This window comes from Linepithema humile, chromosome 8, assembly GCF_040581485.1.
Source record: "Linepithema humile isolate Giens D197 chromosome 8, Lhum_UNIL_v1.0, whole genome shotgun sequence".
NCBI lineage: Eukaryota > Metazoa > Arthropoda > Insecta > Hymenoptera > Formicidae > Linepithema > Linepithema humile.
In genome coordinates this window covers 11,924,878-11,952,498 of record NC_090135.1, presented here as the reverse complement: position 1 = coordinate 11,952,498, position 27,621 = coordinate 11,924,878, and the positions used below count along the sequence as shown (strand labels likewise).

At 37.7% G+C, this 27,621-nt stretch overlaps 4 protein-coding genes across 11 annotated transcripts; 2 read left to right on the top strand and 2 right to left on the bottom strand.

Moving 5' to 3' along the window:
* The first annotated feature begins 219 nt into the window (after window positions 1-219).
* LOC137001786 (uncharacterized) lies at window positions 220-9,230 on the top strand. 5 transcript variants are annotated; one of them, XM_067360943.1, is made up of 7 exons: window positions 220-355; window positions 748-1,104; window positions 1,971-2,121; window positions 2,260-2,456; window positions 5,432-5,641; window positions 5,779-6,758; window positions 7,021-9,230. In XM_067360943.1, exons 2-7 carry the CDS (start codon window positions 915-917, stop codon window positions 8,299-8,301), a joined length of 3,009 nt encoding a protein of 1,002 aa, XP_067217044.1. In that variant the 5' UTR covers window positions 220-355; window positions 748-914; the 3' UTR covers window positions 8,302-9,230. The 5 variants fall into 5 exon arrangements, with proteins under 5 accessions (XP_067217044.1, XP_067217043.1, XP_067217042.1 ...); XM_067360942.1 differs by having other exon boundaries at window positions 1,938-2,121; window positions 7,024-9,230; XM_067360941.1 differs by having other exon boundaries at window positions 1,938-2,121.
* On the bottom strand, window positions 2,670-9,622 carry LOC105672371 (carbohydrate sulfotransferase 14-like). Of its 2 annotated transcripts, none has more exons than XM_067360960.1 (4): window positions 4,365-4,899; window positions 3,776-4,092; window positions 3,434-3,620; window positions 2,670-3,249 (listed from the first exon to the last, which is right to left on the bottom strand). In XM_067360960.1, the coding sequence occupies exons 1-4, from the start codon at window positions 4,497-4,499 to the stop codon at window positions 2,740-2,742; spliced, it is 1,149 nt and encodes a 382-aa protein (XP_067217061.1). In that variant the 5' UTR covers window positions 4,500-4,899; the 3' UTR covers window positions 2,670-2,739. The 2 variants fall into 2 exon arrangements, with proteins under 2 accessions (XP_067217061.1, XP_012222686.1); XM_012367263.2 differs by lacking the exon at window positions 4,365-4,899 and adding an exon at window positions 9,490-9,622 and having other exon boundaries at window positions 2,694-3,249.
* Window positions 9,542-21,486, top strand: MED1 (Mediator complex subunit 1). Of its 2 annotated transcripts, XM_067360932.1 has the most exons (10): window positions 9,542-9,681; window positions 10,637-10,782; window positions 10,863-10,996; window positions 11,267-11,396; window positions 11,472-11,691; window positions 11,773-11,998; window positions 12,202-12,433; window positions 12,723-18,256; window positions 18,364-18,494; window positions 18,714-21,486. In XM_067360932.1, exons 1-8 carry the CDS (start codon window positions 9,651-9,653, stop codon window positions 17,775-17,777), a joined length of 6,174 nt encoding a protein of 2,057 aa, XP_067217033.1. In that variant the 5' UTR covers window positions 9,542-9,650; the 3' UTR covers window positions 17,778-18,256; window positions 18,364-18,494; window positions 18,714-21,486. The 2 variants fall into 2 exon arrangements, with proteins under 2 accessions (XP_067217033.1, XP_067217032.1); XM_067360931.1 differs by having other exon boundaries at window positions 18,364-21,486.
* Window positions 21,480-26,057, bottom strand: LOC137001787 (sterol O-acyltransferase 1-like). Of its 2 annotated transcripts, none has more exons than XM_067360957.1 (9): window positions 26,015-26,057; window positions 25,455-25,525; window positions 25,154-25,251; window positions 24,284-24,454; window positions 23,707-23,855; window positions 23,274-23,413; window positions 22,884-23,047; window positions 22,354-22,627; window positions 21,480-22,100 (listed from the first exon to the last, which is right to left on the bottom strand). In XM_067360957.1, coding segments are annotated over exons 1-9 (1,506 nt in total). In that variant the 5' UTR covers window positions 26,016-26,057; the 3' UTR covers window positions 21,480-21,662. The 2 variants fall into 2 exon arrangements, with proteins under 2 accessions (XP_067217058.1, XP_067217057.1); XM_067360956.1 differs by having other exon boundaries at window positions 25,907-26,044.
* Window positions 26,058-27,621: the final 1,564 nt, after the last annotated feature.

Genomic DNA, 27,621 nt, shown 5'->3' with positions numbered 1-27,621 from the left:
TGTGACCCCTTATATACGTCTAGTCATCGAAGAGCTCGCCATGTTTTGTCGTCTTCACGAAACTAATGCCGTCTGCTTGCTTGATGTCTCGTAATACGAACTTATGACGCACACATGCATGTAATTTCTCTGCTCGATGCGTTACGGCCTCGTGGATTTATGTATTCACGAGGCCTTGCGGCCCTTTAGGCCCTCGCACACCAGGGTTCTCGAGTCTTCAGATCAAATCGCACTCTGCGGGCGCAACGTCGTCGGGGTGCCGAATACTCCGGGCTCCTTGGTTCACGCTACATTCCTGTCAAACAGGTCTGTCAACTTGAACGAAGGATACTGCTATGCTACGTACGCTCGACATGTGAGTATATTGTTTTATTGTTATATTGTGTTCAATTGAAGTTTTGTAACTGAAAAAGTAAATTGAGGAACAAATACATAAGATTTATCTTTCAACAATTTGTTAATCATTTAATATTTTAATAAATAAGAGTGACTATTTCCAGTGTTGATTAACTGTAATCAATGGTTAACCTTTCGACAAAATTGCCAGCATGAATGAAATATCGTCGTCAAAGAAAAGTTTAAAATTTTTTTCTTCTTTGATGACAATATTTTATTCTTCCTGTTAGCAATTCTGTTGACAAATTTTGACCATTGATTAAAGTTAATCGACGCTTGAAATAGTCATCCTAATAAAAGAAAAATATTTCAATCATGAGTTTACAATAAATTGCGTTTAATCGTTTTCAGATTGATTTAAATCCATTCAATTGAAGATCGAATGCAATGTGAATCTACCATAAAAAATAAAGTTGAGATGAGTTGTCAAGTTAGCAAGCCTGAATGCTGCAACTTCTAACCACAAATTTAAGTGCCAGTGCGAGCGGGCCGGCGTCGCCGGGCGAGGATGCGGGAAGATGGCGACGACGGAGTTAAATCCGGCGAAGCGCGTCAACATTTCACGCGGTGATGATTCGGCAGAGAAGGCGGACGAGTCACATGCAACGGCGACGTCATGCCGGCAGACCGAGTGCTATCAATTTCGCGCCATTGATTTACTGCACTATGCATTTTCAGTCAGTTTCTTTTTCGTGGACCTAGCAACAGGTGAACAAAGAATATATCACACATAATATGCGCGTACTGGGTGTCTCATGATTTGCGACTTCAATCTCGAAAATGATTCTTTAACAGGTATATTTTATAATGTTAACAATTCTCGAAATACGGATGAGATGGAAGCAATCTTTTCATCAGCAAACATTTATTAAATGGATAACAAATCTAAAAAGGAATTGATTGCAATTGATAAAGTTTGACGGTAAAATTAAAGTCGCCAATTTTAGCACACTCTGTACACTTCAGTTGAGACAATTGTTTATATTGATGTCACTAATAAAAAATATTGTAATTGCAAAACTATAAATTTTCAAGAGAATTATTAATTCTTTTTTAAAAATGTTATTTTGTGTGTATGTGTGTGTGTGTGTGATAATAAAATTATATATATTTCTTATAATATTGAATAGATATAGGACCAATAGAGATGATTGTTTTATGTAATATTTTTTTATATATTGTAAGAAAAATGATAGAAGGTACGTTCCACTTGGCGATCGCAACGCTTGTGGAATTATTTTATCTTTGTTTTTCATCGAAAGTTAAAGAAAGATAGATAATGTTCGCGAGCGTTGCGATCACCAAGTGGAACTCAGCCAGAATAGCATTGGTAAATAATTATAACTAGAAATGCAGTTACAATATTTTTTACCAGTGCCGATGATATGTATCATTTTGTTTTGTCCTAAATGTTTGACATATTGTTATGTATATGGTAATGAAGTTTGTTCAAAGCATGCAGTTATAGATGTTTGTATTACTGGGAAAAGCTTTTATTTTTGTAAATTGAACATTTTGTAAGATATTTTTCGTACACACAGACAGCATTGTATGTGTGGAATACCTTTTGCAAGGCCACTCATCATGGGGATGCTTTACAATGGTTTTCATCATCTTACCCGCTTGTGTTACTCAACTATTTAGTTTGAGATGGCATCGTAGTGATGGTTCCTTGCAGACTGTTCATTGGTTATCACATTTCTTACTTCTCGGCTTTTTGCACAGGTATTTAATATTTATTTTTGCACAATCTATTTAGAGTTAAATTTGCCAGTAGTCTTGTAAGTAAATATGCAATGCATATAATTATATTATAATAAAGATGATATAATGAATTATTTGTTAATGTTAACTTTTTTCCAGGTACTTGACCTTGTTTTATGCTGCAATGTGTTCTTTAAGAAATAAGCCGAGCTTTAGCAGAGACAGAAATTGGGTGTACCGGCAAGAAAGCGACATATGTATGTTACATTTGTTCCAATCCTTTATGGGAGCTGCTCCACAGTTGATATTGCAACTGTATGTTATCGCGATGTTACATCATGCTCCACTTTGGACGAGTAAGTGTTTCATTATTTTAATGCTTTTAAACATTATCTTATTTTATCTATCTTAGGACAGATTGTTAAAAGATTATTAAAAATATTAAGCACGTTATTAAAAACTATATGCTTATCTATATGTTTACATATATTTTTGGAAAATTTTTTCCAAAAATTTAAAATAGAATGTTGTTATCTTTCACATTTGAAACACAATTATTTATAGATTTATAATATTTCAGATTTATTTACATAATTATAAGCTGCCTATATACAATATATATAACTGAAACAGATAACATTAGGTAAAGGAATAGTTAAATAATTTATAATCGTATTCATAGATTTTATAAATCTCATCAAGAAGCAATTGCGGTATTTCTTTAATATACTTGTTCAGTGTTTCCCTGGTGGTTGCGCCATGAGGATTGGTGTTCTGTGGGTAGTTTCTGTCATACAGATGTTCATTTAGATTTGTATCTTGTATGAAAAAATTCTGATCTCTGTCTAACGTTTCAAACTTTAAGATGTAGTCGTAACGAAGCATGCATGGATCGCAAGTGCGATAATACGGCGCCCAATGTTCGTCGAAGTATTTTTCATTGACGATAAATCGCAGAAACTCTGTAAACGACGGTTCTAATTTCGTCATCACATTGCCGGGTTTGCGATACATGAGTGCGATTCGTCGGCCAAAGCGTTTGTAATAATATTCGCGGTCCTGTATGTGCTCCAACTTGTCTCTGTACGCGGACAACAAACGCTCCAGCGGATGTCGTACAATTAGGAACTTCTTCGTTCTGCTTATTTTCTGAAAATTTATAGCTTCGTTATTTAAGTATGCGTTTGCTTTGCTTGTTTAACTCTTTATAGAAACTTAAGAAACAAAAAGATTAAAAATTAATTTATATTTTAACACTTTTATTATATTTTGTATGACGTATAATTGATTAATGAGTTGCAGTTTTATGAAGAGTTAATAAAACAATTCTCACCTCATAGGTTTTGTTAAAATCCGCATCGTGAGGAAATTTCTGTCTTACGATATCGCTAATTTGCAAAAGATTGTGACGCACTAAATCCATAATATCGTCTGTCGGACTACCCTTTAGTGCGGCAAAGTAATTCATCCATGTGGAACTCGCCGCCTTGTATATGGGACACCACGATACGTTGTACTCCCTTCGGATATTTATTAGTTTTTGAGAGATGGAAATTTTATTTGACGATTAAGATAGAAATTTTACTTAATTATTAAGAGAAAATAGCTAGTAAAAAATTTTTTTACAAATGATTTTAACGAGTAAAAAATAAACTTTTTAGCATTTTTAGCTTACGTGCTGATAATCATATTTGTTAGCGCGGCGTTCAAGTACGATGTCTTCTCGCCGATTGTCTCGCATACGTGCATCACTTGCTGCCTTCTGCTGTCCAATTCTCTCCTAACATCTTCCATCTGATCTCGCGGCATTATTGCCCGCGGCATTATTGCCCGCGGTATTATTTCAGACACGACGGACGCATATTTCGGTGATGCGACCGGCGCTATGTTTGTCTCCGTATGCGAAGTTTGCGCTAAATTCGCCAGCATTAACAATGCCACGATGCAGATCGTTGTTAATACCGCGACCGATTGTAACACTGTCACTTGTCTCTGCAATTGATCGAATATTTTCTTTTTGCAACTCGCGGATATATTTTTTCTCCATTAATTTTATATATATATATATATATATATATATAAACTATATACTATAATACAATATAAGAAAGTCTTGCAATTCAGAGATTATTAATTATTAAGATGTTTAACGTAGAAAATCGAAAATATATAAAAGGAAAAGAAAAAAACTTTAAGAATTAGTCGAGAAAGCCGCGATTGAAAAAAATGATTATTTTAGAACACCATATGCACTACATACATACCTGCATCAATAAAAAAAGCTTTTTCGTGGTGTGATAAGAACCGGCTTTCAATAATCGTGGATAAACCGTTAAGCTTTCACTGCCGCTCGGTGTTAATGTGTCGATCTTCAGTTTTTTATGTAACGTTTGTGTCATATTTCAACAATTATCGCGTTACATGTGATTTGCTCATAAAGTCAAAGCTACAGTGAGGAACCGTTGAGGAATACTACTGCAACACGTTACACTGCTGTATCACTGTGCTTGGAGAAAAAAATATGAAGATCCGTAAACATGCTACAAGCAACGCTGTTATTTCACATCCTTCGTCAGTTTCCGCTCCCGTAGATAACAGAAAGAAAGGAATATCACCAACAAGTTTATCTGTTTTACTGGAACAATGCGCATCCGTAGGATGCAACGATACTTCACGAGGCGAGGGACTCGCGTCCTCTTTGGTTTTAAATATAAAGCGACGAAGCGCGAAGCGAAACGAAATGTCGAAGCGTATTCAAAAATAGAATATTCGAAAAGAAAGCAGCAGTTCGTTGCGAACAATAGCCGCGAAAAAATATAGTACATCGGCTCTATTTATCTTCTCGTATTCTTTTTGATTTAATTACATCTTAATTTAATGACAGTATTTAGTAATAATGATAATAATAATAATAATAATTTATACATTTATATATATTCCCAAAGGAATGCTTATACGTTTTTAAAGTTTCTCTTGCAATATTGAAGATACGTACCATTATTGCTTATTGTTAGACAAAACAAATATAAAATTCGACTAGATCAAATTAGATTAAAATTTAATCAAATTAGTTTTATCAATTAAAAATGTAAATATATCATAAATTAATAAAATTTTTCTGATTAATGCAAGTATGTAGCACACAAGGCGCACCTAGAACAATCATATTTCCTTTCAACACTAATTTTTTGACTAATTTTGTGAATTATGATAAATTTATTATGTTATTTACAATATAATATTGTGTGTTTTTCTGACACGCTCTACAGATTTAATATTATTAAAATATTAATTGATATTTTTTTTATATATATGAAATTTTTTTGCGCAGGTCTTTCCGCCGTAGCTTCTTTTTGTTCTCTGACATGGGCTGTGAGTACATATATGAGGGCAATGCACAATATCAATCGCGAACGCAACAACGCGACCTGGATCGCACTCGCTCTTCAGACTTTTTGGCGCGGTGGTATGCTGCTTTCCAGAATCGGAGTCTTGGTGTTGGCGGCTGTTTTTTTGAAAGCTTGGTTCTTTTTGTTCCTAGGTGAGCTACGCTCCAGCAATATTATTATAAATAAGAAACCGTTAAATTTTTGTGTCTAATAAACGTCTTGAAATTAAAGAAATTGAAAAATTGCACCACTGCTTCTTCTAATTAAAAAAAAAAAAATTGTTCTCCAGGTTTGCATTGGTTATTCATGACGATTTGGGTGATTCTGCAGAAGACTGAATTTTGCCCGACCGTGTGGGAGGAGCGCATCTACAACTGCATCATCGGACTGATATACTGCTTTGACTTCTTCAACTTGTGCGAGGGCAAGTCGCGTTACCGCGTGTTTGTTTTTTACTCGGTGTTCATCGTGCAGAATCTGATCTTTTTGACCATGTACGCGCTGCGTTTCCAAGGCACGATCGCGGATACTGTGATGGTCACGATAGCGAGTTTGATATGCAGCAGTATGTTTATTGGTCTGATGAGCATGCTGCTATACTACGGCGAGTATCATCCGTCGAGAATGGCAGCGAGAGCCTCGCGGAATGTTAATGAGCATTCGGCAAAAGTTGACACTCCTAGATCATTCAAGCTATTCCATCGCGGCTCTCTTGCGTCGCTGCACCACTCTATCGACATCTCGCCGAGGATTGAAAAGATGGCCACTGATAAGCAATCCCTGCTCAGGAATATCGCGCAAATGTCTGATTGCACTGAGGAAGGTATTATCAATCGCAACTACAGCTTGGAGAACAAATCAAACGCGAGCAGCAGCGTGCGCATCTCCACCGAGTGTGAGAGGCCGCACAGTCGCGTCGGTGCTGGTAAACATAAGGATGAGGTGTTGCTGAAAGACAATTTGGACAACGCGCTCGTCGGCAGTGCGCCACTGAGTTGCCCGTATCCCGGCTTAGCCGATATTGATTCATCCCGGAAACGTCGCGGCATTTACGAACATGATATCACGCCGCAATTGGATTGGTACGCACCGGACATACTGAACATCGACCTGGACCGGCTCGGCAATCTCGATCACGGTGAATGGAACAACTCACTCTCGTTGGACACTTGCGGTAAAGTGATCGATGTGCTGGACATTATCAAGAATAGAGGAAAGCTGACAACCCCAACGTCGCTAGAGAGTGGCAGAATTTTCGACATAGAGAAGGTGTCAGATGACTTGTAGCAGCAGATTTACAAATGTTGTTTAAATTTATTAGTTTTCACTCGTTTTTCTTTCTTTACTTTAAATTAATTTATTACTTTTTGCTTATTATTATGTTATTTTTTATTTATTATATTGCGATGTGTTATAATGGATTACGTTAGATTTTTACCTTCGAATTTTTTCTTTTTATTTTTATTAAAAAATAATGAAGAAACTTTCTCATCTAATATTGTATTTTTAACATTATTTTTCGATTTTACAGCAGCAGCGGGACGAGACGATGAGCTGCGTGACGTCGATTCACGATTATGAGAACGTGTGTCCGCTGGGAATTGCTCGGCCGCCGTGGTGTATCCGCAGTTGGAAGGGCTACACGGACATCGAGACGTATATTCATGACGACAGCGTGGTGCGCGATCGGCGACGCGACACTTTAACAAGCACAACTGGCACGACGTACAGCTCGGAATATTCCGACGGCATAATTTCGCGCGGAGCGTTGAAAGAACAGGATGATTACGCGGATGCTTTGACTTACGATTTGGTGGAATCTAAGGATGCTAAAGTGTCCTACAGCGACGATTCGTTCTCTGCGTCCACTGTGGACGATCGGAACGCCAATTTGTTCGTTGCCAAGCCGGTGGTGATCGACGACCGAGGCGGCATGCTTGCGTTGGACACGATACTGGAGGAGCGCGACGATTCAGGATCGTCGGACGAGTTTCAGCGCGGAATGGAGCCACTACGCAACTCCGCGAGCACCCTGGTGAGTACAATTGATCAGATTAGGCGGTACACAGCGGAAAATTCACCGCGACACGTCTATCACACTACCGGGGCTCAATGGGAAGACCTGAATCCGAAGAACTTGATGGCACGAGCGCATTTTGCCAAAGTTCTGTTTGACAACGATCTTAGAAACGCCTCTGCGACGACCAGTCCGGCTGGTTTGACCGCGCAGGACGCCGAGAAGCGCGAGATAGACGCGATCCGGGAGGTTGTGCGGTGTTGCGCGATAGAATCTATTAAGAAGACGCCGCTAATAGAGGCCATTCTGTCGGACTCGCCGATCCTCGGCAGTAGAGCGAGCAAACTCGCAAGGCAGATCACGTTCGCGGATCGCAAGGACGACTTTGACGTGAACGAGAGCGACCTTTACGTGGAGATGAGTCCCCTGGTATCCGTTGAGAACGGTGAGAACTCGAGCCAAACCAAGCTCGTCGATGCGAAAGCAGTCGAAACGGAGATCACCAAGAGAAGTAATCCACCCGCGATATCGAAGAAATCACCGGACAAAGAGAACTTGGCGCCGATTTTGCCGAGTAACAATAGGCGGATCAGCAATATGAGGTATGATAACAGTGATAATAACGACAGACGTGCTTGGACGATCGAAAGAGACGATAAGTATGATAGGTCTATGTGCAATGTGCGTTTTAATTTGAAGGAGAAGAGACACTTGTTCCTAGAGCAGGTGCTCTCGCCGGTTCCAAAACTCTGGAACAAACGTATCTCTTTCCACCCAAACACCAAAAATTTATAACGAACGACTTTTCGATTCTTTCTTATGAATTTCATAAGAATTCAATGAGAAATTCATTTTTATCGAGTATTTTTATAGAATAATTTTGAATAATTTCGATTTGGTACGTTTCGGAATTGAGAATCAAATGACAGCTCAGTTTTAATCTTGCTCAAATGTATTTCTTGTTTGTGTTTTAGGAATTTTAAGGAATTCTTTTTTGTGTAATAAGTTCAAGGAACTAAGCAATATAATTAATCTTATCCCCTCCCCCCTTCCGCCCGTTACGTTTCCAATTGGATGTCATTCTTTGATGAAAATCGCTGTTCGCTTGCATCGGGGCACAATTAAAGCAGGGGAATAATTTGTGTGACACGGAAACGATATGATTAAGAGCGATACACCACAGTACAAATACCGAAATAGAATACTGTCACTCGTTAAATAAGCACAGGTAATTAATTTTATCCATGACTTTAAGCTGCGTCGCGTTTGTCTCTATTATTATTAATGACAAAGTGAATGCGATGTCAGCGTGTGATATTCGCGCCGTCTGATTCTTTTTATATTATCATAGCGATTTAAGTCTGGTATTGCACTTGTGCAATTAATTAAGTGTATATAAAAAAGTATTCTATACACTGAGATTATTTTTGTACGTAATTTTACTATGTAAAATACAGATACTAATGTGTAATGAGAGATCTAAAACACAGCACATCGTAATTTTCAGTTTTCTATATGCTTTTTAACGAGAGAAAATCATAAGAGAAGAAATGCATATACATTTTTGCCATGTGAAATGTATATAGAATTCTGCCTCTTAATAGAACAGTCAAAATGTGGATCAAAAAGACATTTTATGAATCAAACTCTTTAATACTATTTATAGGATCGAAATGTAGATAATTTTAAAAGATTTTTTTAATAAAAAAAAAGTCACTTTTTTACATTTTTGTATTTTACGCACAACAAATTCGCGCCTGGAATTACTTTATAAGTTATTGATAAGAAAGAAATCTGCAGAAGAAAGGTGATTCGTGACATCTGTTGGCACGCGCGATAAACGAATAGGATAGGTTAGGTTAGCTTACGAAAAAGAATTTCATGAATAGTGTCGGAGCAGTCGCATGAAAATGAAAAGCAGGCGTAACGTAAAGGTGAGGCGTGCCGCGAAAACAAGCCAGCCATAACTCGAGATCTGCGTACCGTGATCACGCTGTTTCCCGCCGATCTTCGTCATCGTTATATCTCGCCATGATGGGGAAAACGTCGTGTAGCGTCGCGACGCCGCGATAGTGAGTGTGCAAAAGAGGAGCGCGACTTCGCGTCAGGTCCGCGACATCCGTGTCAATCACGAAGCGCGGCACATGGATGCAACCAACGGGCAGAAACCCCATGGTGAGGATCTTTTTTTACTTTAATCTCGGGCGTAGTCTCTCGATTCAATTCTTGTAACCATTTGGAGATATAATCGTCTGATCGAATTATGGATAAATACTTTACCACAAAACATTCTGTTTTCTTGTCAATATGGATAATATTTAGTAATATTATATATATCGGCAAGCGAAATACGTAAATAATTAAAACCGTTGCTAGATATTAGAAGAGAGCAATGGATACTGGTAGTGAATTAGATTAGGTTAAATCAATTACTTGTATTAATCGTAGTTTTATTATTAATGCATTAAACATTGTATTGTTTGTCACACATTGTGTTAAATAATTTATTAATTTTTTTATTGTGTGTAATGAAAATTTATGAAGCCATGTTCTGTCGAAGACGATATGGTCGGTAATATCAGCGTTCGTCCATTACCTCTGGAATCATTCTAACCTAATCTAATCGTAACATAACCTGATGCTTAGAACTGCAAACAGAAGAACGGCGAAAAAACTTTTAAATATTTTTATAGAAACTAATATATTTAAAATTATTTAATAGATAAATAAATTACGACATTTGCATGCTTGTATAACTTATTCAATTATATTGTCTAATTTTAAAACACATTAATGATACATTGCTTTTTTTATAAAGTATCAAGTGAGGGTTTTAATTATACACTTTTATTTTACACAATAAATTTACAAAATTTTATTAAAATTAGTAAAAACATAGATTCACTGAAATGTTTCAAATTAGTTAATTATTTATTAATGTTGCATTTTGTAAAAGAATTTATTTGGAACATAATTGCACTTTTGTATTTTTGTAATACATTTTTATTTTATAACTACATTTCTTTGTTTTTTTAATGGATTTTTTAAATTAAAAAATGGTCAGAACAATTTACAGTGAAACAGTGCATCTAGTATCGACAGTAATCTATACAAGAAGCTTTTTTTACAGTGGGGTCATCTTCTACTGGAGGAGGACCATCCTCTGACAAGGGTAAGGAATGGCAAATGGAGCTACTGATGGAAAAATTGCGCTCTAAGGCTTCCACGTTCAAGCCTTTGGTGGAAACTGCCAAAACCATGCGTATGGCCATGTTGGTGAGTGATTTTTGCTTATTTTATCATTTTACAGTTGGACGCAAGGTGTGAATATGATTTTTTGTTTCCCATAAACATAGGACAAGCGATTTGCAATTGACAGCATAGAGAAGAATCAGTTGCAGAAATGTTTGGACACTCTACAGCATTCCATCAAAGTTACTTCTTTCCAATCCATGGTAGAACGTCTGGAAAGCTTAGCGAGACAGTTAGGGTGAGTTTTTGCTTACATTTTGAAAATTTGTGGTTGCAGTTTTAAATATGCTTTTCTTTTTTATGATTTTTTATCAGTGACTTTTCTGAATTTATTCTGTATTGTATTTATTTAGTGTTTATTAATACAAGTTGTAATTAAATAAAGTCTAATTTATTACACTAAATTAAATTCACTTCTGTTATGTAAATATAATGTAATATTAATTTATTGATTAGTAATTCATATTTTATAAAATAAATCTAATTTTTCTCTTATCTTGTTACACAGATTAAAGTTTATGATGTCTGGCACAGAAATATTCATATCCTCTGATATGTTCTTCTTGGAAGTGCTATTAGAGCCGTCAGGGCTTGTCAGAGATGTTAAAATCCATCATGAGGGAAAAAATGAGCAACAAGTAAACATAATGAATATTATTATTATTTTTTTCTTGTTCTGTCTTCCTATTCTTATTACTTTTGTTTTGTAAAAGAGCTGTGAAGCGCTTGCATCGGCCCTGTCGCGCGGAGACTTTATTGATTTCACCACGCAGCTGGAAGGATTCGCATCGATTTATCAGTTAAACGCTGATAAGAAAGTCAAATGCAAAGCATTCTGCGCCCTGCAATCACTCGAAGTTGACTTGGGTGTTCTCGCACAACTGCAAACATTTATGAAAGAACCATTCAATTTAGTTCACAAGAGTCCTGTTGGTAATTATTTTTTTATATATCAATTTCTTTATAATTATTTACTTATAAGCACAAGTATTTTATCTCTATGTTATGGTGTAGGAATTCTGGAAAGAAGAAGAGGCGGTCATCCAATGAAATTAACATATTTTGTCTCGCCATACGATTTGATAGATGAGGAAAATCGAACTTACGATATCTTGAATCCCGACACCATTATTAAACGGAAGATTGGCTATTCGGTAACCGTTTGTATGGAAGGCTCAACGGGTCACAAGCTGCCCACGTCCAATATTATAACTGTAAATAGGAGTCCTACGGGAAAGAGGTATGTTAGACGAAATTTCTTTCTTTATTTCTTTAAAACTTTATTTTGAATTTTTTATATTTATATAATAATGTATTTTAAAAAGTCGTGTTTATTACTTTCAGTATTTATTTTTAAATTCTTATTTTTTTATTGTATAATTTTTTTCTATTTGGTTGCAATTAAGTTTGTGTACTTAATGTCTCCTATTTTTTTTTTTTTAGCACACCTTCATATGCTCCGCTGACTAGTACAAATTCCTCCATGTTGCCCGCCTGTTTCGTGCTGAAACTCGGCAAAAAGATGCCGATCTGCATGGAATTGATGAGGAGAATACAAAAAGTCACTGAACTCGAATGCGGTGACGTCTCTGCGCCGCATCCACTGCTTAGCTTGATAATACAGCATGCGAGCGACGGCCAGCTGGACTGTCGCAACAACAGAGGCTTATACGTGGTAAATAAGAATTTTGGATAATGTTTTTATAATATAAAATGGATGCGACAAAAGTTTGAGAATCTTTTTTGTTTATTATCGTAATTAGAAACAGAATGTATTATATTTTTCTCTGAAACAAATTATTTGAAAATTTTATTTACATTTTTGGCTTATTCTTATACAATTTAATTATTATTCTTTTATAATGTATACAATTATTCTTTATACAATACAAAATAAATAAAGATATCATGCAGTTTATATATATATATATATATATATTGTATATCGAGTTTTTACATTTTAGACTCTGCCGGATCAGCAGCATTGCTATTTTATGACTGAGAACAAGAACATGGAAGGCGTTCTGGTATGCAGTATTCCATTTACGCACCCCGCGCACGTACCGCAGATACTGGTGTATCTGCGGCAACAGGCATTGTTCAACTGTCTGATTGCAAGCTGCGTACGTCCAATGGCGCGTCAGGATCCGGAGCATACCACTATACTTGAGGTAAGCGCTCTGTCGTGGCAACACATCAGCGTGAGCGTGGAACATCCGTACGAAGAGACGATGGTTACCGCGGAACTGGATTTGACAGACATATCAGCGCTCAAGTGCCGATTATATGGTATGAGCGTAACGACAAGCGTGGAACAGACATCGGATCTCGGCGGCAGGATTTTGCAACGCTGTCTCAGCATACCGTTGACTCTGCGCACGTTGCTGAAGATCTGGGAAGGCAATTCTCTACCGGCGATGATGAACAATTTGACCGGTAACGTTGGCGGTGGCGCCGGCAACGGAAACTATAACCTCAATCTGGGTGCGGGCGGTAAGGATCAGACCGGACAAAACGGCACTGCATCTGGCATGCCGGACTTTACGAATGGCGAGACGAAGGTGAAGCAGGAGCCCGGTTTGAATAACGGTAGCAACGGGTGCATGGGAGGCAGACAAACACAGCAGCAACAGCAGCAATCGTCGTCGCATCAGTTACAACAGCAGTCTTTTTTAGATGCCGGAACGGAAAGTAGTATCGGTTTTCCGTCGTATTCCGGCCAATCCGATACGACGACTGTGGTGACGGGTGTTACGACAAACAGCACCGCCGCCTCCATGCTGAACCCGTTGCAGCTTGGCGCGCTGCTAGGGCAGACGAAGAATTCATTGACAGGTAATTCAAACTCGAACGAGCGTGGCAAAAAGACGCGCAAGAGAAAGACGGGCACGGCGGACGGTCTTTGGCGGAGTCCGAAGCGGAAAGGTGACAGTAGTGACACCGCGGAGATTCTACTGGAGAGTTCGAGCTCAGAAAATTCTACACCATTGGGCACGCCCACGAGCGGCCGAGAGAATCTCACATCAGAGACGAGAACGTCAACGCCGACCTCGGCTATCAGTTTGGCGAGCGGCGTGGACTTTTCGAATTTGGATAGTGCGGATATTCTCGGAACGGATAAGAGCGCCTCCGATTATGATCTCGACAACTCGGAGAAAGACAGCGAGATTATGGAGGTGCAGCATAGTGGTGCGGAACAGCAGTCGCAACAGCAACAACAGCCGCAACAGCCACAACAACAACAACAACAACAACAACAACAACAACAACAACAACAAGATGTAGAGGAGTTGTTGAAAGTACGCGAGTCGTTGTCGACGCGTAAATCAAAGAAGAGTCGCAGTGGCGGCGATGAGAAGAAGTCGAGTCCAACGAACATATTTGTCGACGAGACCTCAACGTCCAGTAGTAGCAGCAAGAATCTACCGGTGCCGCCGTCAGTAAGTATTACGCCAATCTCATGCGGTAACTTGGATCAAACGAGCACCGCCAACTATAATTCCGTTCTGACGGGCATGGGTTTGGAAAGGAGGCCGGGCATCGAAATCATACCCATTGCTTCGTCGCCGTCGCAGACTAATCTGCCAAGTTCAATTACCATCACACCGATCACAGGGCCGGCGCCTTCGCCGAAGACCGGCGTTCTGACGAGCGCGACCGAGGAACGTCAGCGGAGCGAGCGAAAGAGCAGCTCTGGAAAGAGCAGCAGTAGCGGCGGTGGCGGTAGCAAGAACGGCTCCGAAGATAACAACAAGAGCAGCAGTAATAAGTTGGAGAAGCGGCGCAAGCGCAAACGAGAGGACGGGCCGATGGGTCCACCGGACAAGGTTCCGCCCGGAGGTAAACAGCAGCAGCAAGACGCGCTCTCCAAGCCGGTGTCAGTGAGTATCAAGCCGAGCACCGAGCAGTCGCCGCCGAGTCTGAGCTGCTCATCGTCGCGGCCAACCTCACCCGCAGCTGTGCGAAAATTCAGTCCATCGCCGACGCACACGAGCACACTCGTCACACTTGTAGGCAAGTCCAGTCCAACCATGAAAGCTACCCAATCAGCGACAACGGTGACAACATGCGGTAAACCGGTGCAGAGTCCGAAACACTCGCCTGTCTACGGCAGCAGTCCGAAACACAACGCACCGAATGTGCCAGTGGTGCCAATGTCGGTGCCAATGTCGCTGTCTGTTTCCACAGTGCCCAACACGGTCGGCAGCATACCATCTGTGGCAGTCTCTGTGCCGGTACCAGTGCCGGCGAGCGCGAGTCCGAAGCACGGCAGCACCTCGTCGCCGAAACATGGCAGCTCGGCCGCTAGCAGCGGCAAACCCAGCATGTCTGCCCTGAAATCGGCGGCGAATTCGCCGTCCAGCAAGAGCGGCTCTGACGCATCAGCGACTCCGTCCAAGATCAAGTCGTCTTCCTCCTCCTCGAGCAAAGATTCTTCCGGACGTGGGGACAAAGAAAGAAGAGCGTCGTCTGTCAGTTCCTCCAGCAGCTCGGCCGGCGGCCATCAGAGCCCCAAGACTAAGTCATCCTCCAGCGCCAAGCTAAAACAGTTGGAAATAATCTCCCCCAGTAGCAGTGAGGCCGTGCAAATTTCCTTGCAGTCCTCCGGTAACAGTGGCGGCAGCACACCGCCTTCCGGTCAGGCCGACGCGGCCAGTAAATCCGCGATCGCGGCCCAGCAAGCGCAGGCGAGAAATCGGAAAAGCTCTCTCAACGCGGTTATCGATAAGCTGAAGAATGCTCAGCATTGCACTGAGCCGGACGGTTGCGGTAATGGTGGCAGCGGCGCAAAGAGCAGCAGCTCTTCCGGAGTCAGCGGTGCTGGCGGAATCGGCAGCGGTGGAAGCGGCGGACAAAAGGAGAAGAGCATCGGTAGCTCGTCATCGTCATCGTCGTCATCGTCGTCGTCGTCGTCGTCGTCGTCGTCGTCGTCGTCGTCGTCGAGTGGGAACAAGATTGTCGCAGAGGGAGGAAAGTCTTCGTGCATCGCCAAAAATTCATCCGTAGATACGAAGAATCCCGCGTCCGAATATATGGTGAAGCATTCGGACGGTACAAAAATCACCATCAACAAAACACGTACTAAGGATTCCAAGCAATCGACAGCTAGTCTGAAGCTGTCGTCGTCTTCGTCATCGGTAGTGATAGCAGCCGCATCGTCGTCTTCAAGCTCCTCGTCATCCGCAGCGTCTTCCTCATCATCGTCGTCATCGTCGTCAAGCAACATGGTTGCCGGCAACAATGGCTCGCCGAAAACTCACACCGGCCTGAAACCAGGCGTGAATTCCGGACCGGCGTCCAAGAAACCACAAACACTACAGACTCCACAAAAATTACTACCCGCGAAGATGATGCTCGCCGCCGGCGGAATAAAGTCCGCTATGTCTTCCTCGAGCGCGGCGAACACCAGTGCGGGAATCGCGGGTACAACATCAACCGGAGGTGTCGGCGGAAATCCCCTGAAAAGCAGTTCGTCCTCCAAGTCCTCCGGTTCTCCGAAGACTAGCAGTGCCGGGGCGACTGATCTGAGTCGCGGTCGCGATAAGCCCAGGATTCCGAAGTCCAGCGAAAAAGGAATATTTGCATCAAAGGGTCTCGGCGATGCCCGCAAATCCAGCCCATCCGCTCTGCGCGAGGAGAGCGACAGCGAGCGGGCGTTCAAGCTGTTGGCCGCGCATGCGTCGATTTCCAGCTTGCCACCGAGTTTACCGCCGCAGCTAGTGATGGAAGGTCTGATGAAACAGCTCGACACCAAGTTTCAAATACCAAAGCTGTCTGCTCGCGCAAATGTTGCGGACGACAAGAACAAGTCGTCGGACAAGCTGCCGACGATGTTGTCCGATTCCGCGAAGCAAACTTTGGACGGTTTAAAGCAGGAATCAAGCAAGCTCGCTAGTCTGTCCAGTGTCAGCGTGTCGGTATCCAAGTCGTTGCCGGACGACCAATCGAGGCGGGATCACCCGCCGACGAAACTAGACAACTTGTCGATCTCCACATCCGCCTCCGGTGCGATGACTCTGAATCTTGTCGGCGAAAATACTGGTGGTCTAATGCTACCTCCGCAATCGACCGCCGATTCGGATGTGCCTACGAATCTCTGCATACAACCGATAGACAACGAGTCGTCCCGCGACTCTTGCAAGGATCTGGGGATGCGACAGACATCGACCGGCCAGCAGTTTCTCGGTAAGATCGACGACACAGGTGGCGGAATTCTATCCAAAGGCAACGTTTCCGATCAAGTGTCGTCGTCCTCGAAGCCATACACGCCGTTGACCAGTTCCGGTGCTTCGACGACACCGTCGAGCGGCGGCTCCATTGTCGCCGAAAGTTTAAATCTGAGCACTAAGCCGGCTGACCAGGCCGCTCTACAGGTCAAGTACAATAAGATTGTCGCCGAGGAAAAGAAACAACAACAGCAGCAACAGCAGCAGCAGCAGCAGCAGCAGCAGCAGCAGCAGCAGCAGCAGCAGCAGCAGTGCGGCGCACCGTCATCCTCATCTACATCGTCGTCGTCGTCGTCGTCATCATCGTCGTCGTCGTCATCGTCGTCATCGTCGTCGTCGTCGTCGATTTTCTCATCGCTGGGCGGCGTTACAACCACGTCCGACGCTAACTCGGGCATCGTTGTGACGTCGTCTGATGTGGGCGGCAACAGCGGCGAGCAAGAGGCAGCGGCTGCGGCGGAGCTGCTGCTGGACTTTACCGCGACAGGCAAGGATTCCATGGCAAAGAGTCACGGTTTGCCGACCTCTTTGGCACACCTGACGACGATTCCAGAGCGCGCGATGACGCAGGCGGCACCGGTGGTGCGTCGAAACACACCGCCACCACCACCACCTCCGCCGCCCCTTCCTACTCCATTTCCGCCCGCTGCTAGTCCGTCCGTCAGCGTGCACATTGTAAAGAGTCCGGCGCCGAGCCCTCGGGTCATCCCGCCTTCCCCTCACTCTTCAGCGTCACCCTGCATCACTGACGACGAGCTTATGGACGAAGCGTTGGTCGGCATGGGTAAATGAAGATTGCTTAAACTGTAAAGAAGAGAATATTCGCTTTTATTCCTAGACGTTCCAGGACGTTTTAGGATGATCCACCGGCGACGGAACAGCCAAGTCAAATTTCCAACTTTGAAAATGTAAAACGAAGCCGAGGACACGACATTTTTTATCTTTACATGTAGAGAAATTAATCAGGCATTTTATGGACCACCCCTATATGTTCTTGGCTATATCCTCGATTGTAAACTTGATGTCGACTCGTCAAAGCCTACCGAGAATGAAGTAATCTTTCTTGACGACCGCACATCCGTCACGATTCAAGAACGAAGACGTATTTCATTCTTCGCGTATCGCTGAGGTGATTAGATCATTTTCCGCCCCCACCACGGCCAGAGCTGTTTGGATAGACAGGCTTTGCACTTGGACGACGAATCCTAAATCCGAAAAGAATGCAAGAGTGTGTTCGGTATTATTTTCCGGACAACGACAAATATGATCACGTAAGTACATATATATGTATTGCAAAAGAAAGAAAGAAAGAAAGAAAGAAAGAGAAAGATTGCGAGACCAGAATACAGATATTAATTTTTATTTCTGATTTGAACAGGAATCTCAACCGCATGCGACGATGAGCGGCGAAACGCACATTTACACAGACTTCCGGCGTCGTGTGCATTGAATGTGCGCTTCAAGATCGGTTGCACTAAATGCACAGCTCTTCTACAGCTTGACATCCGTGTGAGTGGAATTACAAAGATTCTTTATTTCGTAAAGCGCTTATACATAGCGGGCGAAACTTGAGGTTCTGAAGAGAAAAAAAAGCCACAATGGAGTTGCAGTATTTTAAGCGATTATTGACAACGCAATATTGTTATAAAATATCAATGAAATATGCGTCAAACATATGTTAAAAAAGCGCACCGCACTAATTTGCTGATTCCCACCATGTCTTACTAGTGCAACCGAAACGTGAGATATTACTGTGATCGACCAGTCGAACTGATTTGAGGCGTAGAACTTCGTAAATCTTCATTTCTTCCGCCCGCAACCCCGGCATCCTTTCATCATCTTTCCTATTTCGATCCTGAAAGGATATCACGCTTCCAGGATACTCAACGTGTCTCGACGTTAAACGGTCATTAGCTTCTTGACTCGACGATGACTCAGCAGTCCGTTTCAGATCGGTAAGTTTTTCAACACTGCCAAACTGATTAATCCTTTTTAATTTCTCTGTAAAAGATAATGCGAAAAAAGAAAGAGAAATTTATTGCATGCATTATCCTTCTTTTTTTTATATAAATTTTTTAAACGATACGTTCGAGTGTACATATTATGAGACATTTTGCCTTTACAGACAGTTTACCGAGAGATATTTTGTGTTAATTGTATAATACGTCGGTACGGACGGTTTTCTTTAAAATTATTACTAACGCGAGTAAATATGCCAGTTGCGGAAAATACGCTTTTTACGTTAGAAATGAGAGCGATTGAGAATGTTAAAAAGGCTGTGTTTCGTGAACGCGGAGAAAGAACGTGGAAAAAGTATCCGCGTATTGCGACATGTTTTCCTTCCTCTGCTCCTCCCTTTGAAGTATGCGTGCGAACGAGGTGCGTCGACTATATAATTAGATAGAGCGAGTTTTAAGGGCGCGTTCCAAAATTTTGATGTACAAGGAATTTACAAAGCGAATTTAGTTGGAATTCAGATAATTAAGAGTAAAGAAGAGATGAAGAAAAATCGGAATAAGAAAATGAGAATATTTTTTATCTGAGATTATTTAAACACTTAGGGAATGAAATAATTTTTATTTTAACCATTATAGTTTCTTTTAATTATTCTTTTTAATTAGATAATTTTTAATTGTCAAATATTACTTCGAATTTTGGAAGAATACTTGTTTAGAATTAACTCAAGTAATAGTTTCTTTTTATTTCGCTGTGAAACTGAATTAATATATTGATATTTTAATTTAATTAATAATTAAATATATTTAACAGGTGAAATTAAATCTTTCTAATCTCAATTTGTCAATCAAGTATATGCTTATAAATTTTTTTTTATTTATATAGGAATAGTATATAAGGATTTCACGCGTGAAATTAATTGAATTGATTGCATTAAGCGATCGATTACGAAAGCAGTAGAGAGGAAATTCATTACAAGTATATTAATTGAGCCTCCTATTTCCCAAGTGGTGCAAGTCAAATTTCTCAATTATTGGGAAACGTTTGCGTTCTAGCTTGTGGAAAAATCAAGATAAAAACAAGGGAATAACTTTCTTTCACTTTTACTGTATGAAAAAATAATTAAATTTTCATATTTAAAAAAAATCTAATTTATAATTTTTTAAAATTGCTTTTCTGCAATGTTCTGCAATGTCATACCACTCGCGTGGGACTTACACCACTATTTCCCAACTGCCAATCCGTTATCGTTAACACTTTCAATTTTGTACTGCTCTTAGCGGCTTATTTATGAAATTAGACTTGCAAAACTTTTTCACTCGATGCAAACAACCCTTCTGAACATATTTTTTTTTGGTGTTAGTTCCAAATCGCAAATTTTTGACTTGCACCACTTGACAAATAGGAGGCTCAAATAATAGAGGAATTAAACTTGAAAAAATTTGATTACACGACAACAGTGATTTATTCCGCTATTTAAGACAGGATTTTGGAATGCGATCCAAATTCGGCGATCTTGAAAAAAGAAAGAAAGTTTCTTTTATACATTCTAGGTACAAAACTCATTCTTCCAGATAATCGTTCGCACGTTATTTCTACGACGAAATATCCTGTCGAGATAGCTCGTATAGTACGAACGACAGAGAGATTCTATAGACAGCTGTTTATCTTATCGTGAAATGAGCTAGTGAAGCTGGAGCTCGCTGTTCCGATTAGTCGTTAACGAATTTTAGAGCTGTGCTGTTGATGAATTTGCGTTTCCGTTCGTTTTCATCGGACACTCATCACTCTTCCTTCAGCGCAAGAGTTTAATAATCTCAATGGACTCGTAGACTTTTGCGTTGTTGGATGATCATATTTGCTATTCATATGTACGACTGTCTGAGCGAACGAGCGCGAATCTAGGTACAAATATTTATAAATAAGATATACAGTCACCTGCTCTATTTTTCGATCTAGTAGGAGTCAATCGGAGAGAATCGAACGTCGTAGCTCGAGCGCTTCTCGATTCTCATTATGTATACAGATTATTTTTTGCGGATGAAGAAGCGATAGATCGTTGCAGCAACGAAATCGACGGGAATCAAAAGCCACGTATAAGCAACATATGAAGTTATATAAGGAGATAATTTGATTGTGTATTGCGCGCGAACGTATATTTGTCTTGTCTTTTCTCTTCTCTGAGAGAATTTTGTGTGTGCAAGGAATGAAGAGGAATACATCATGATATGTAAATATATATATATATATATATATATATATTTGCACATATATAAAATATTTCGAAGAAAGATTGTATAAATGTGAAGGAGATTGTATGTACATGTATATCGACTGTGTACGACATAAATTAATTTATACAGGCTGAAACACATGGGTTTCTGCTTGGCCGCGCAGAACCTGAGAGGCGTACATATACATACATCGCTAATAAAAGATTATCCCTTTTTATATAAATTCGTACATTAAATCTATCTTATTATAATTAATGTAAAATTGAAAATTTCAGGTATCTTGAATCATAAAAGAATTGTTCAGCTTTCGATTTATTACATTACTTTATTTACTAATTTTTAGATTACATTTTCTTTCAGATTATAAATCAACATCATTTTTCTTTTTTATTGTAAATAATCTTTCCGACAGTAGAGAAATGCACGCAGATAAATGTATACGAGTAAAAACATCGTAAGCAAATAGTTTCACAAAAACAATTCATTGCTAATCGCTAATAGGATCTTCCACACGCAGACAATTCCAGCTGCGCGGCAGGAATAGGTCCACGTAGTAATTGGGGTGAGGTGCGCAGTTAAGTCGAGCGTAGTACTCCATCGAGTACGTGCTGAACATAAGAGCCATGCATACGCAGATGCATATCCAAAAGAAAATGTTGCTGTTGACGTACCTCTTGGCGAAAGTGTAAGAGCAGCCAAAGCCCAAGAACATAATGAAATATGTTGGACAGTAAAAGCGACACGCAAACCCCACGATATAATCGTGAACGATTGAGGAGAGGAAGAACACGATGAATATTGACAGCGATCTATTGCGTGGCGCGATTTTATACATTTCTTTATAGACATATGTATAGAGCCAGTCATGTACCACCACGTTCCATCTGGGGAACATAACACTGAAATTCGTGGAATTCCACCAATCCTGAAATAATAATGGTAACAATGGCTTTAAATTTGTTTTAACTTGCAAGCCGACAGTTTTACTTTCAAAATTATATCCTAGAATTGTTTTATTTTTGGAAGATTATTTGGAAGATTTTTATAATTATTTTTTCTCATTAATTCACATATTGTAATTATTTTTAAGATAACATATAATTATTTGCCATTAAAAAAAAAAGATATTTAAATATGTAATACAATTGAAGGGATAATTCGGAGATTATGAAACTTACTTTATAAAACAATCGATCAGCAAATCGCAATATTTCCGCCCAACCATTCATCCATGCGTGCAGCAGAAGATAGTTTCCGGAGATTAATATGAAAAGGCAGGGAATAATCGCATCGAGAGTGCTCTTGATGTACCATTTTTGTTCCAAGTCTCGCGTACCAAAAACATTAAAAACCGGTATGATAAAGCGCTCCACAATGAAGGCTTGATAAAAGATGACTATACCGACTTGAGCGAAATGCTTAATTACCACCATCCATCTGATCCTTTTTGTTCTGTAAATTACATTTTAATCAATTTTTTTTTAATTTTTTAATCTATGGATTCTTACCGCATGTTCTATTTCTCTCTTTCATTCAATCTTTTATATTAATTGTGTTAATTTTTTATGACGTAAATTTTACAATTATTTTAGTACAACTAAATTAAAAATTAAAATTATTGTAGATTAAGAGTTCTTCGAGGCTAAACTTTTCGACCTTTCGATCGAATAACATTTTTTATAGCTTAAGGAATGCGAAGAATCTTTACCTTGGATAATTATCGCGGTACACAAGAGTTGGCGCGAACAAGAAGTACACGTAATGCGAAAATCCAGAGTTACTTGGCGGTGCAGTTTCATTATGGACTTTATATGATAGGAACTTGGGTGCTGAGCTTCTAACGAAGGCATAATTCTTCATTATCATGCGCCACTGTGAAGAAGCAAATATATATAATTTGGTTTATATGGAAAAATTTTTTAATTGTTATTTTAATATTAATTGCAATATAATTATATTATATTTGTTTGTATATTTATATCTTTTATATTAATTGTTTACAATAGTTTTTTTTTAGTATTATGCTATTATACTATTATATAATAACAAATTATACATTAAGTTTTCTTTACAAAAATGTATATTTAAAAATACATACTAGTTCCATTAATATAAAGAAGCTACAAGCTATAGGGAGATCCTCATCGACCACTGCTTTGGTAGAAAAAACTATGAAGAGAATATTATAAACTATGAAGACTGTCAGCCAGCCATAATCCCAAACTTTCCTGATCAAAGCTGCAAAAGTATTATTGTTAAATTTTTATAATTGCTTTCGTCAATTATTATAATATTATACATTTAAATTGCACTGATCAATTATTATTATAATTCATAATTTTCTTTTTATTAAATAATTTAATATTGTTTATATCACTCTTTCAGATCAAGTTCTTAATTTAATTTAAGAAATTTATGTCTAAATTTGCTTACTTTTTTAAATACTTGTAGAGAAAATTTAAATTATGGAAATAAATTTAATTCTTTTTTAATTCTTTTAGGTCTGAAAAATTAACGATAAAAATCTTTACATTTCGGCAAGAATTCAAGTCGCTGATACGCCCAGACATTGAAGACTGCGTAGACACTGATCATCAAGATTTTCATGCATAACCAAATGTAGAGACTGCTTGGAAATTTCGCAAAAGCTTTCTGTATCGTGATAATTCCAATTGAAAGCCTATAACACTCAGTGTTTTCATTAATAAGAGTTTGGTACATTTTTAGCAGATGGAAAATATTTCACTTATCGTTACATATGGTAAGTAATTTAATTAAAATTACATTAAATTTGTTTTCTTCTTTATATTCTAGGCTTTAACTGTAAAATTATTTCAAAACTTTTTGATGATATAATATGGAGCAAGTTTTATTTTTTTTTTTTTTAATTGCAGTTCCCCCTTTTCTCAATTCTGATTTGATATATATTTTTTTTCTACGAGAATAATTGGCATTAGAAATTTACGCCAACGAAATTTTTTATCATAAAACATTTTATTACATTTTATAAAGTTAATTTTTTAATCATTTTTTAATGAATTTAGTTTCTTGTTTCATAAAATATTGAAATCAATAATTTTGCGGGCAGAAAACAGAAATTTTACTTACGTTTTCGATTCCATGATATCGCACGCGATGATATTGATGAATAGGATTAGAGAGATCACCATGAATAAATTGCAAATCGTACGAATATCTGTGATTTTGAAGTAGTCGGTTAATATAGAGTTTCTCTCGCAATAATATTTATCCAGTAATGCATTGTTTTTGTTAGATTGCCTGCAAGATAGTAGATTTGTGAAGCAAATTATGTTCATAAAAATATAATTGATTTTCTATTGTTTTTACTTATTGTCAATACAATGATTACAATGCATTGCTATGCATTTATTCCTCGTATCGATAAATTGCAAAAACTATGCTCATGTAATATTAATCCAACGTAATAACGTAAAAAAATGCATATTCAAGAGTTTTTGCACTTTTATATTTGTTTTATTGTAAATTTTGGATGAATCTTAATTCATTCACATTGAATAATAAATCAGGCCTAAGCGAAGTTGGTTATTCTTCAAACATAAACAATTATTTTATAAAATGTTTAAATGTAAAATACTATTCATTATTTTATATCTTGATTGCAAATTTTAAAATATATCTAATTGTTTTATTAGGCTGATAATATTTTAATAAACAAGAAATAAGATACATTTAAATAAACAAGAAATTTGCATTTTTAAAATAAAATTGTGTGCGTGCGTGCGCGCGCGTGCGTGTGTGTGTGTGTGTGTGGTGAATAAAATAAATTTAATTCTTAATACTTCATATTTTTTCTATTTAGAAAAAAGCTCTGCAACCATGTTAATTATTTACTAATATATTTTTCTTTTGTATTTTATTTCACATTTTTGGAAATATTTTGTATTTTCTATTTCAAGCTTTCTTATTTTGATTTTGTTTGAATATGTAATTACTTACTTTTTGTCGCGATATTTATCTGCGTCATATAAGAACTCTTTTTTCTTTGCCGGAAACATTTCAATTTTTTGGGAAACCCTGGACATCATGTTAATTTTCTATGGAAAATATGTTTTAGATAAAATATGCCTATAAAATGCATTTATCTCTTAAGAGAAAGCATCGCATCTTATCAACCCAATTTTTTCAAAATTATAGTTTCATCACTTTTTAAAGAGTCATAAATCAAAATAAAGTACTTTATCAATACACATTCTGTTAAATCTAATTACGATCGAATCGAAATCAATAGTTTTATCACCTGGAGTTCTTGTTGCAATCTATCGCTGGTCGCCTCACGTAACACATCTCCAGATAAGTTTTCATCAGCCACTGGAAAAAGAAACACATACCAATGTAATATTTACGTTTTATATGATATGTACAAATCAATATAATATAATATGTAAATCAATATTTTTATTTCGACAGGAGGTAGAAAAAGTCATTCACTATGCTGAAATCCTGACGTGAAGAATGAAAGGATTTAAGTATGACTTTAAATTTTCAGTAACTTCTAAGGTGACCGAACTAATAAATTAACATAAACTGAACATTTTTATAATCTTGTGACAATTTTCTTTCGAAGATATTAATATGAACAATGAATTTTCTTGAGATATATATATATAATTCTACTAATAGGAAGTCAGTATATTTATGTTGGTTTAAAAACAAATTGTTGAGTGTTTTCCAGATTATTGTCACTCGTACTCATCGACTGATCTGACGAGATGTATTAATTTTTTTTTATTTTTAAATAATTATTGAATAATTGCACAAATTGTGAACTGATATATATATATATATATATATATATACTCGCAACTACTTTCTGTTACTGCAATTTTTGTCGACTGCATCTCCTCGTCGATCTGCGCTTTATAACAGCAATGTAAACGCCTGTCTACACGCGCGCATTTTTTTTGCACACTTTATGCATGCATACTATCTACATAATCAATTGCATTTATTGATGACTATCGAGAGTACATGTACATAAAAACCTATAGAAAAATTTGTCATTATATTTTATCTATAGAAAAAACTGTCATATATTTCATTATTTTATTAAAAAACTGTTATATATATTTCTACTGTAGATAAAATATAATATGATAAATTTTTTTTATAGGTTTTTATGTACTTGTCTACAACACTGTTCTAACACTCGCATGTACTTTGTACTTTTTTGTACCTTTTTTCAAAAGGTAATTTTGTGTAGATATCATGTTTTTTTTCATAAGGAATTGTGTAACTTTAATTTCTTATATTTAATCGTTGTGCATTTTATTATAGCTCTTGATGAATGACATGCGTAATATCATCATTGCTTTTCATACGTTGCATCATGTGGATTTTTTTTTACTTGCAATATCAATTGTGACCGAAAAAAGAGTTATGCTTCTTGGAAATTGTTTTTCAGGTATGTATAAATAGATCATTATTTTTGACAAAAGATAAAAAATTTCAGAATTTATAACAAACTATAGAATTTTAAGAAATTAGAATCTAAAACATTGAACTGTTTAGTTACAAAAATGACAATTAAATTTTCAAATAGAATGTATTTTTTTATGTTTTGTATTTTTCTATCTGATATTGATTAGACTCGATTTCTTTTTGATAAAAATCAACGATTTTGCATTGAATTTTCCAGATTCGAAGTATATTATAGCTCTGTTTTTTATCAGATAATCGAAAATATGTTATTGTTATTGATCTTACATTTTTTAAACAACAATCTAATAATTTTTAATAAAGTGCAGTTACGTTTTTTATCGCAATTACAAATTAATCTAAATGTTTTATTATTTTTGTAAGAGATTATTATTTGTCGTAATTTTTTATTTTTAAACTTTATTTAGTTTTCTGTTAATAAATTTTCTTAAATGAGATACACAATCATCTGCTTTGATTTTTATCTGATAGGAATCGGGGAGAGAGAATCGCAATTCAAACTGTTTTTGATTATCATTATGTAGATTATTTTTGTAAATGAAAAGACGATAGATATATGGCGGTAACGCCATTTATAAAGCCATATATACAATATATTGTGTGAATATTGTATGTGCTCTTTTTTTATTCTTATGAAATAAGATACATTAAAATTATAATATACGAGTTTATATAAAAAGAAATCATTTTTTATTATTGAAGCGTTACATACGTTTTTACATATGCCAAGTTTTGTTCAATAGTAATAAAAACGTATGTCTTCCAGCTTATACAAAGTAATCTATATTAACAATATATATGTATATCTATATAAATAACATATATATGTACAGATTGAGATTTATTTTTCCTTGATGTATTTGTGTGACAAAAAGGTATTCTTTCGGGTAGATGTATTTTAGTGAATAAAAGAACGAAAAAATACCACAGAAACGCATCAAGGAAACATGTAATCTATGTGTAAAATT

Excerpts from the sequence above, each read along its gene's own strand:
- LOC105672371 (XM_067360960.1), bottom strand. The coding sequence starts at position 4,499 with ATGACACAAACGTTACATAAAAAACTGAAGATCGACACATTAACACCG. Across the intron at positions 4,093-4,364 it reads AGCTTTTTTTATTGATGCAG|AGACAAGTGACAGTGTTACA; the intron begins GTATGTATGTAG and ends GATCAATTGCAG. Across the intron at positions 3,250-3,433 it reads ATTTTAACAAAACCTATGAG|AAAATAAGCAGAACGAAGAA; the intron begins GTGAGAATTGTT and ends ATAAATTTTCAG.
- LOC137001786 (XM_067360941.1), top strand. The coding sequence starts at position 915 with ATGGCGACGACGGAGTTAAATCCGGCGAAGCGCGTCAACATTTCACGC. Across the intron at positions 1,105-1,937 it reads TTTCGTGGACCTAGCAACAG|ACAGCATTGTATGTGTGGAA; the intron begins GTGAACAAAGAA and ends TCGTACACACAG. Across the intron at positions 6,759-7,020 it reads GAATTTTCGACATAGAGAAG|CAGCAGCGGGACGAGACGAT; the intron begins GTGTCAGATGAC and ends TCGATTTTACAG.
- MED1 (XM_067360932.1), top strand. The coding sequence starts at position 9,651 with ATGGATGCAACCAACGGGCAGAAACCCCATG. Across the intron at positions 10,997-11,266 it reads AGCTTAGCGAGACAGTTAGG|ATTAAAGTTTATGATGTCTG; the intron begins GTGAGTTTTTGC and ends CTTGTTACACAG. Across the intron at positions 12,434-12,722 it reads ACAACAGAGGCTTATACGTG|ACTCTGCCGGATCAGCAGCA; the intron begins GTAAATAAGAAT and ends TTTACATTTTAG.
- LOC137001787 (XM_067360956.1), bottom strand. Across the intron at positions 23,414-23,706 it reads ACTTGAATTCTTGCCGAAAT|CTTTGATCAGGAAAGTTTGG; the intron begins GTAAAGATTTTT and ends ATACTTTTGCAG. Across the intron at positions 23,048-23,273 it reads TCTTTATATTAATGGAACTA|TGGCGCATGATAATGAAGAA; the intron begins GTATGTATTTTT and ends GCTTCTTCACAG.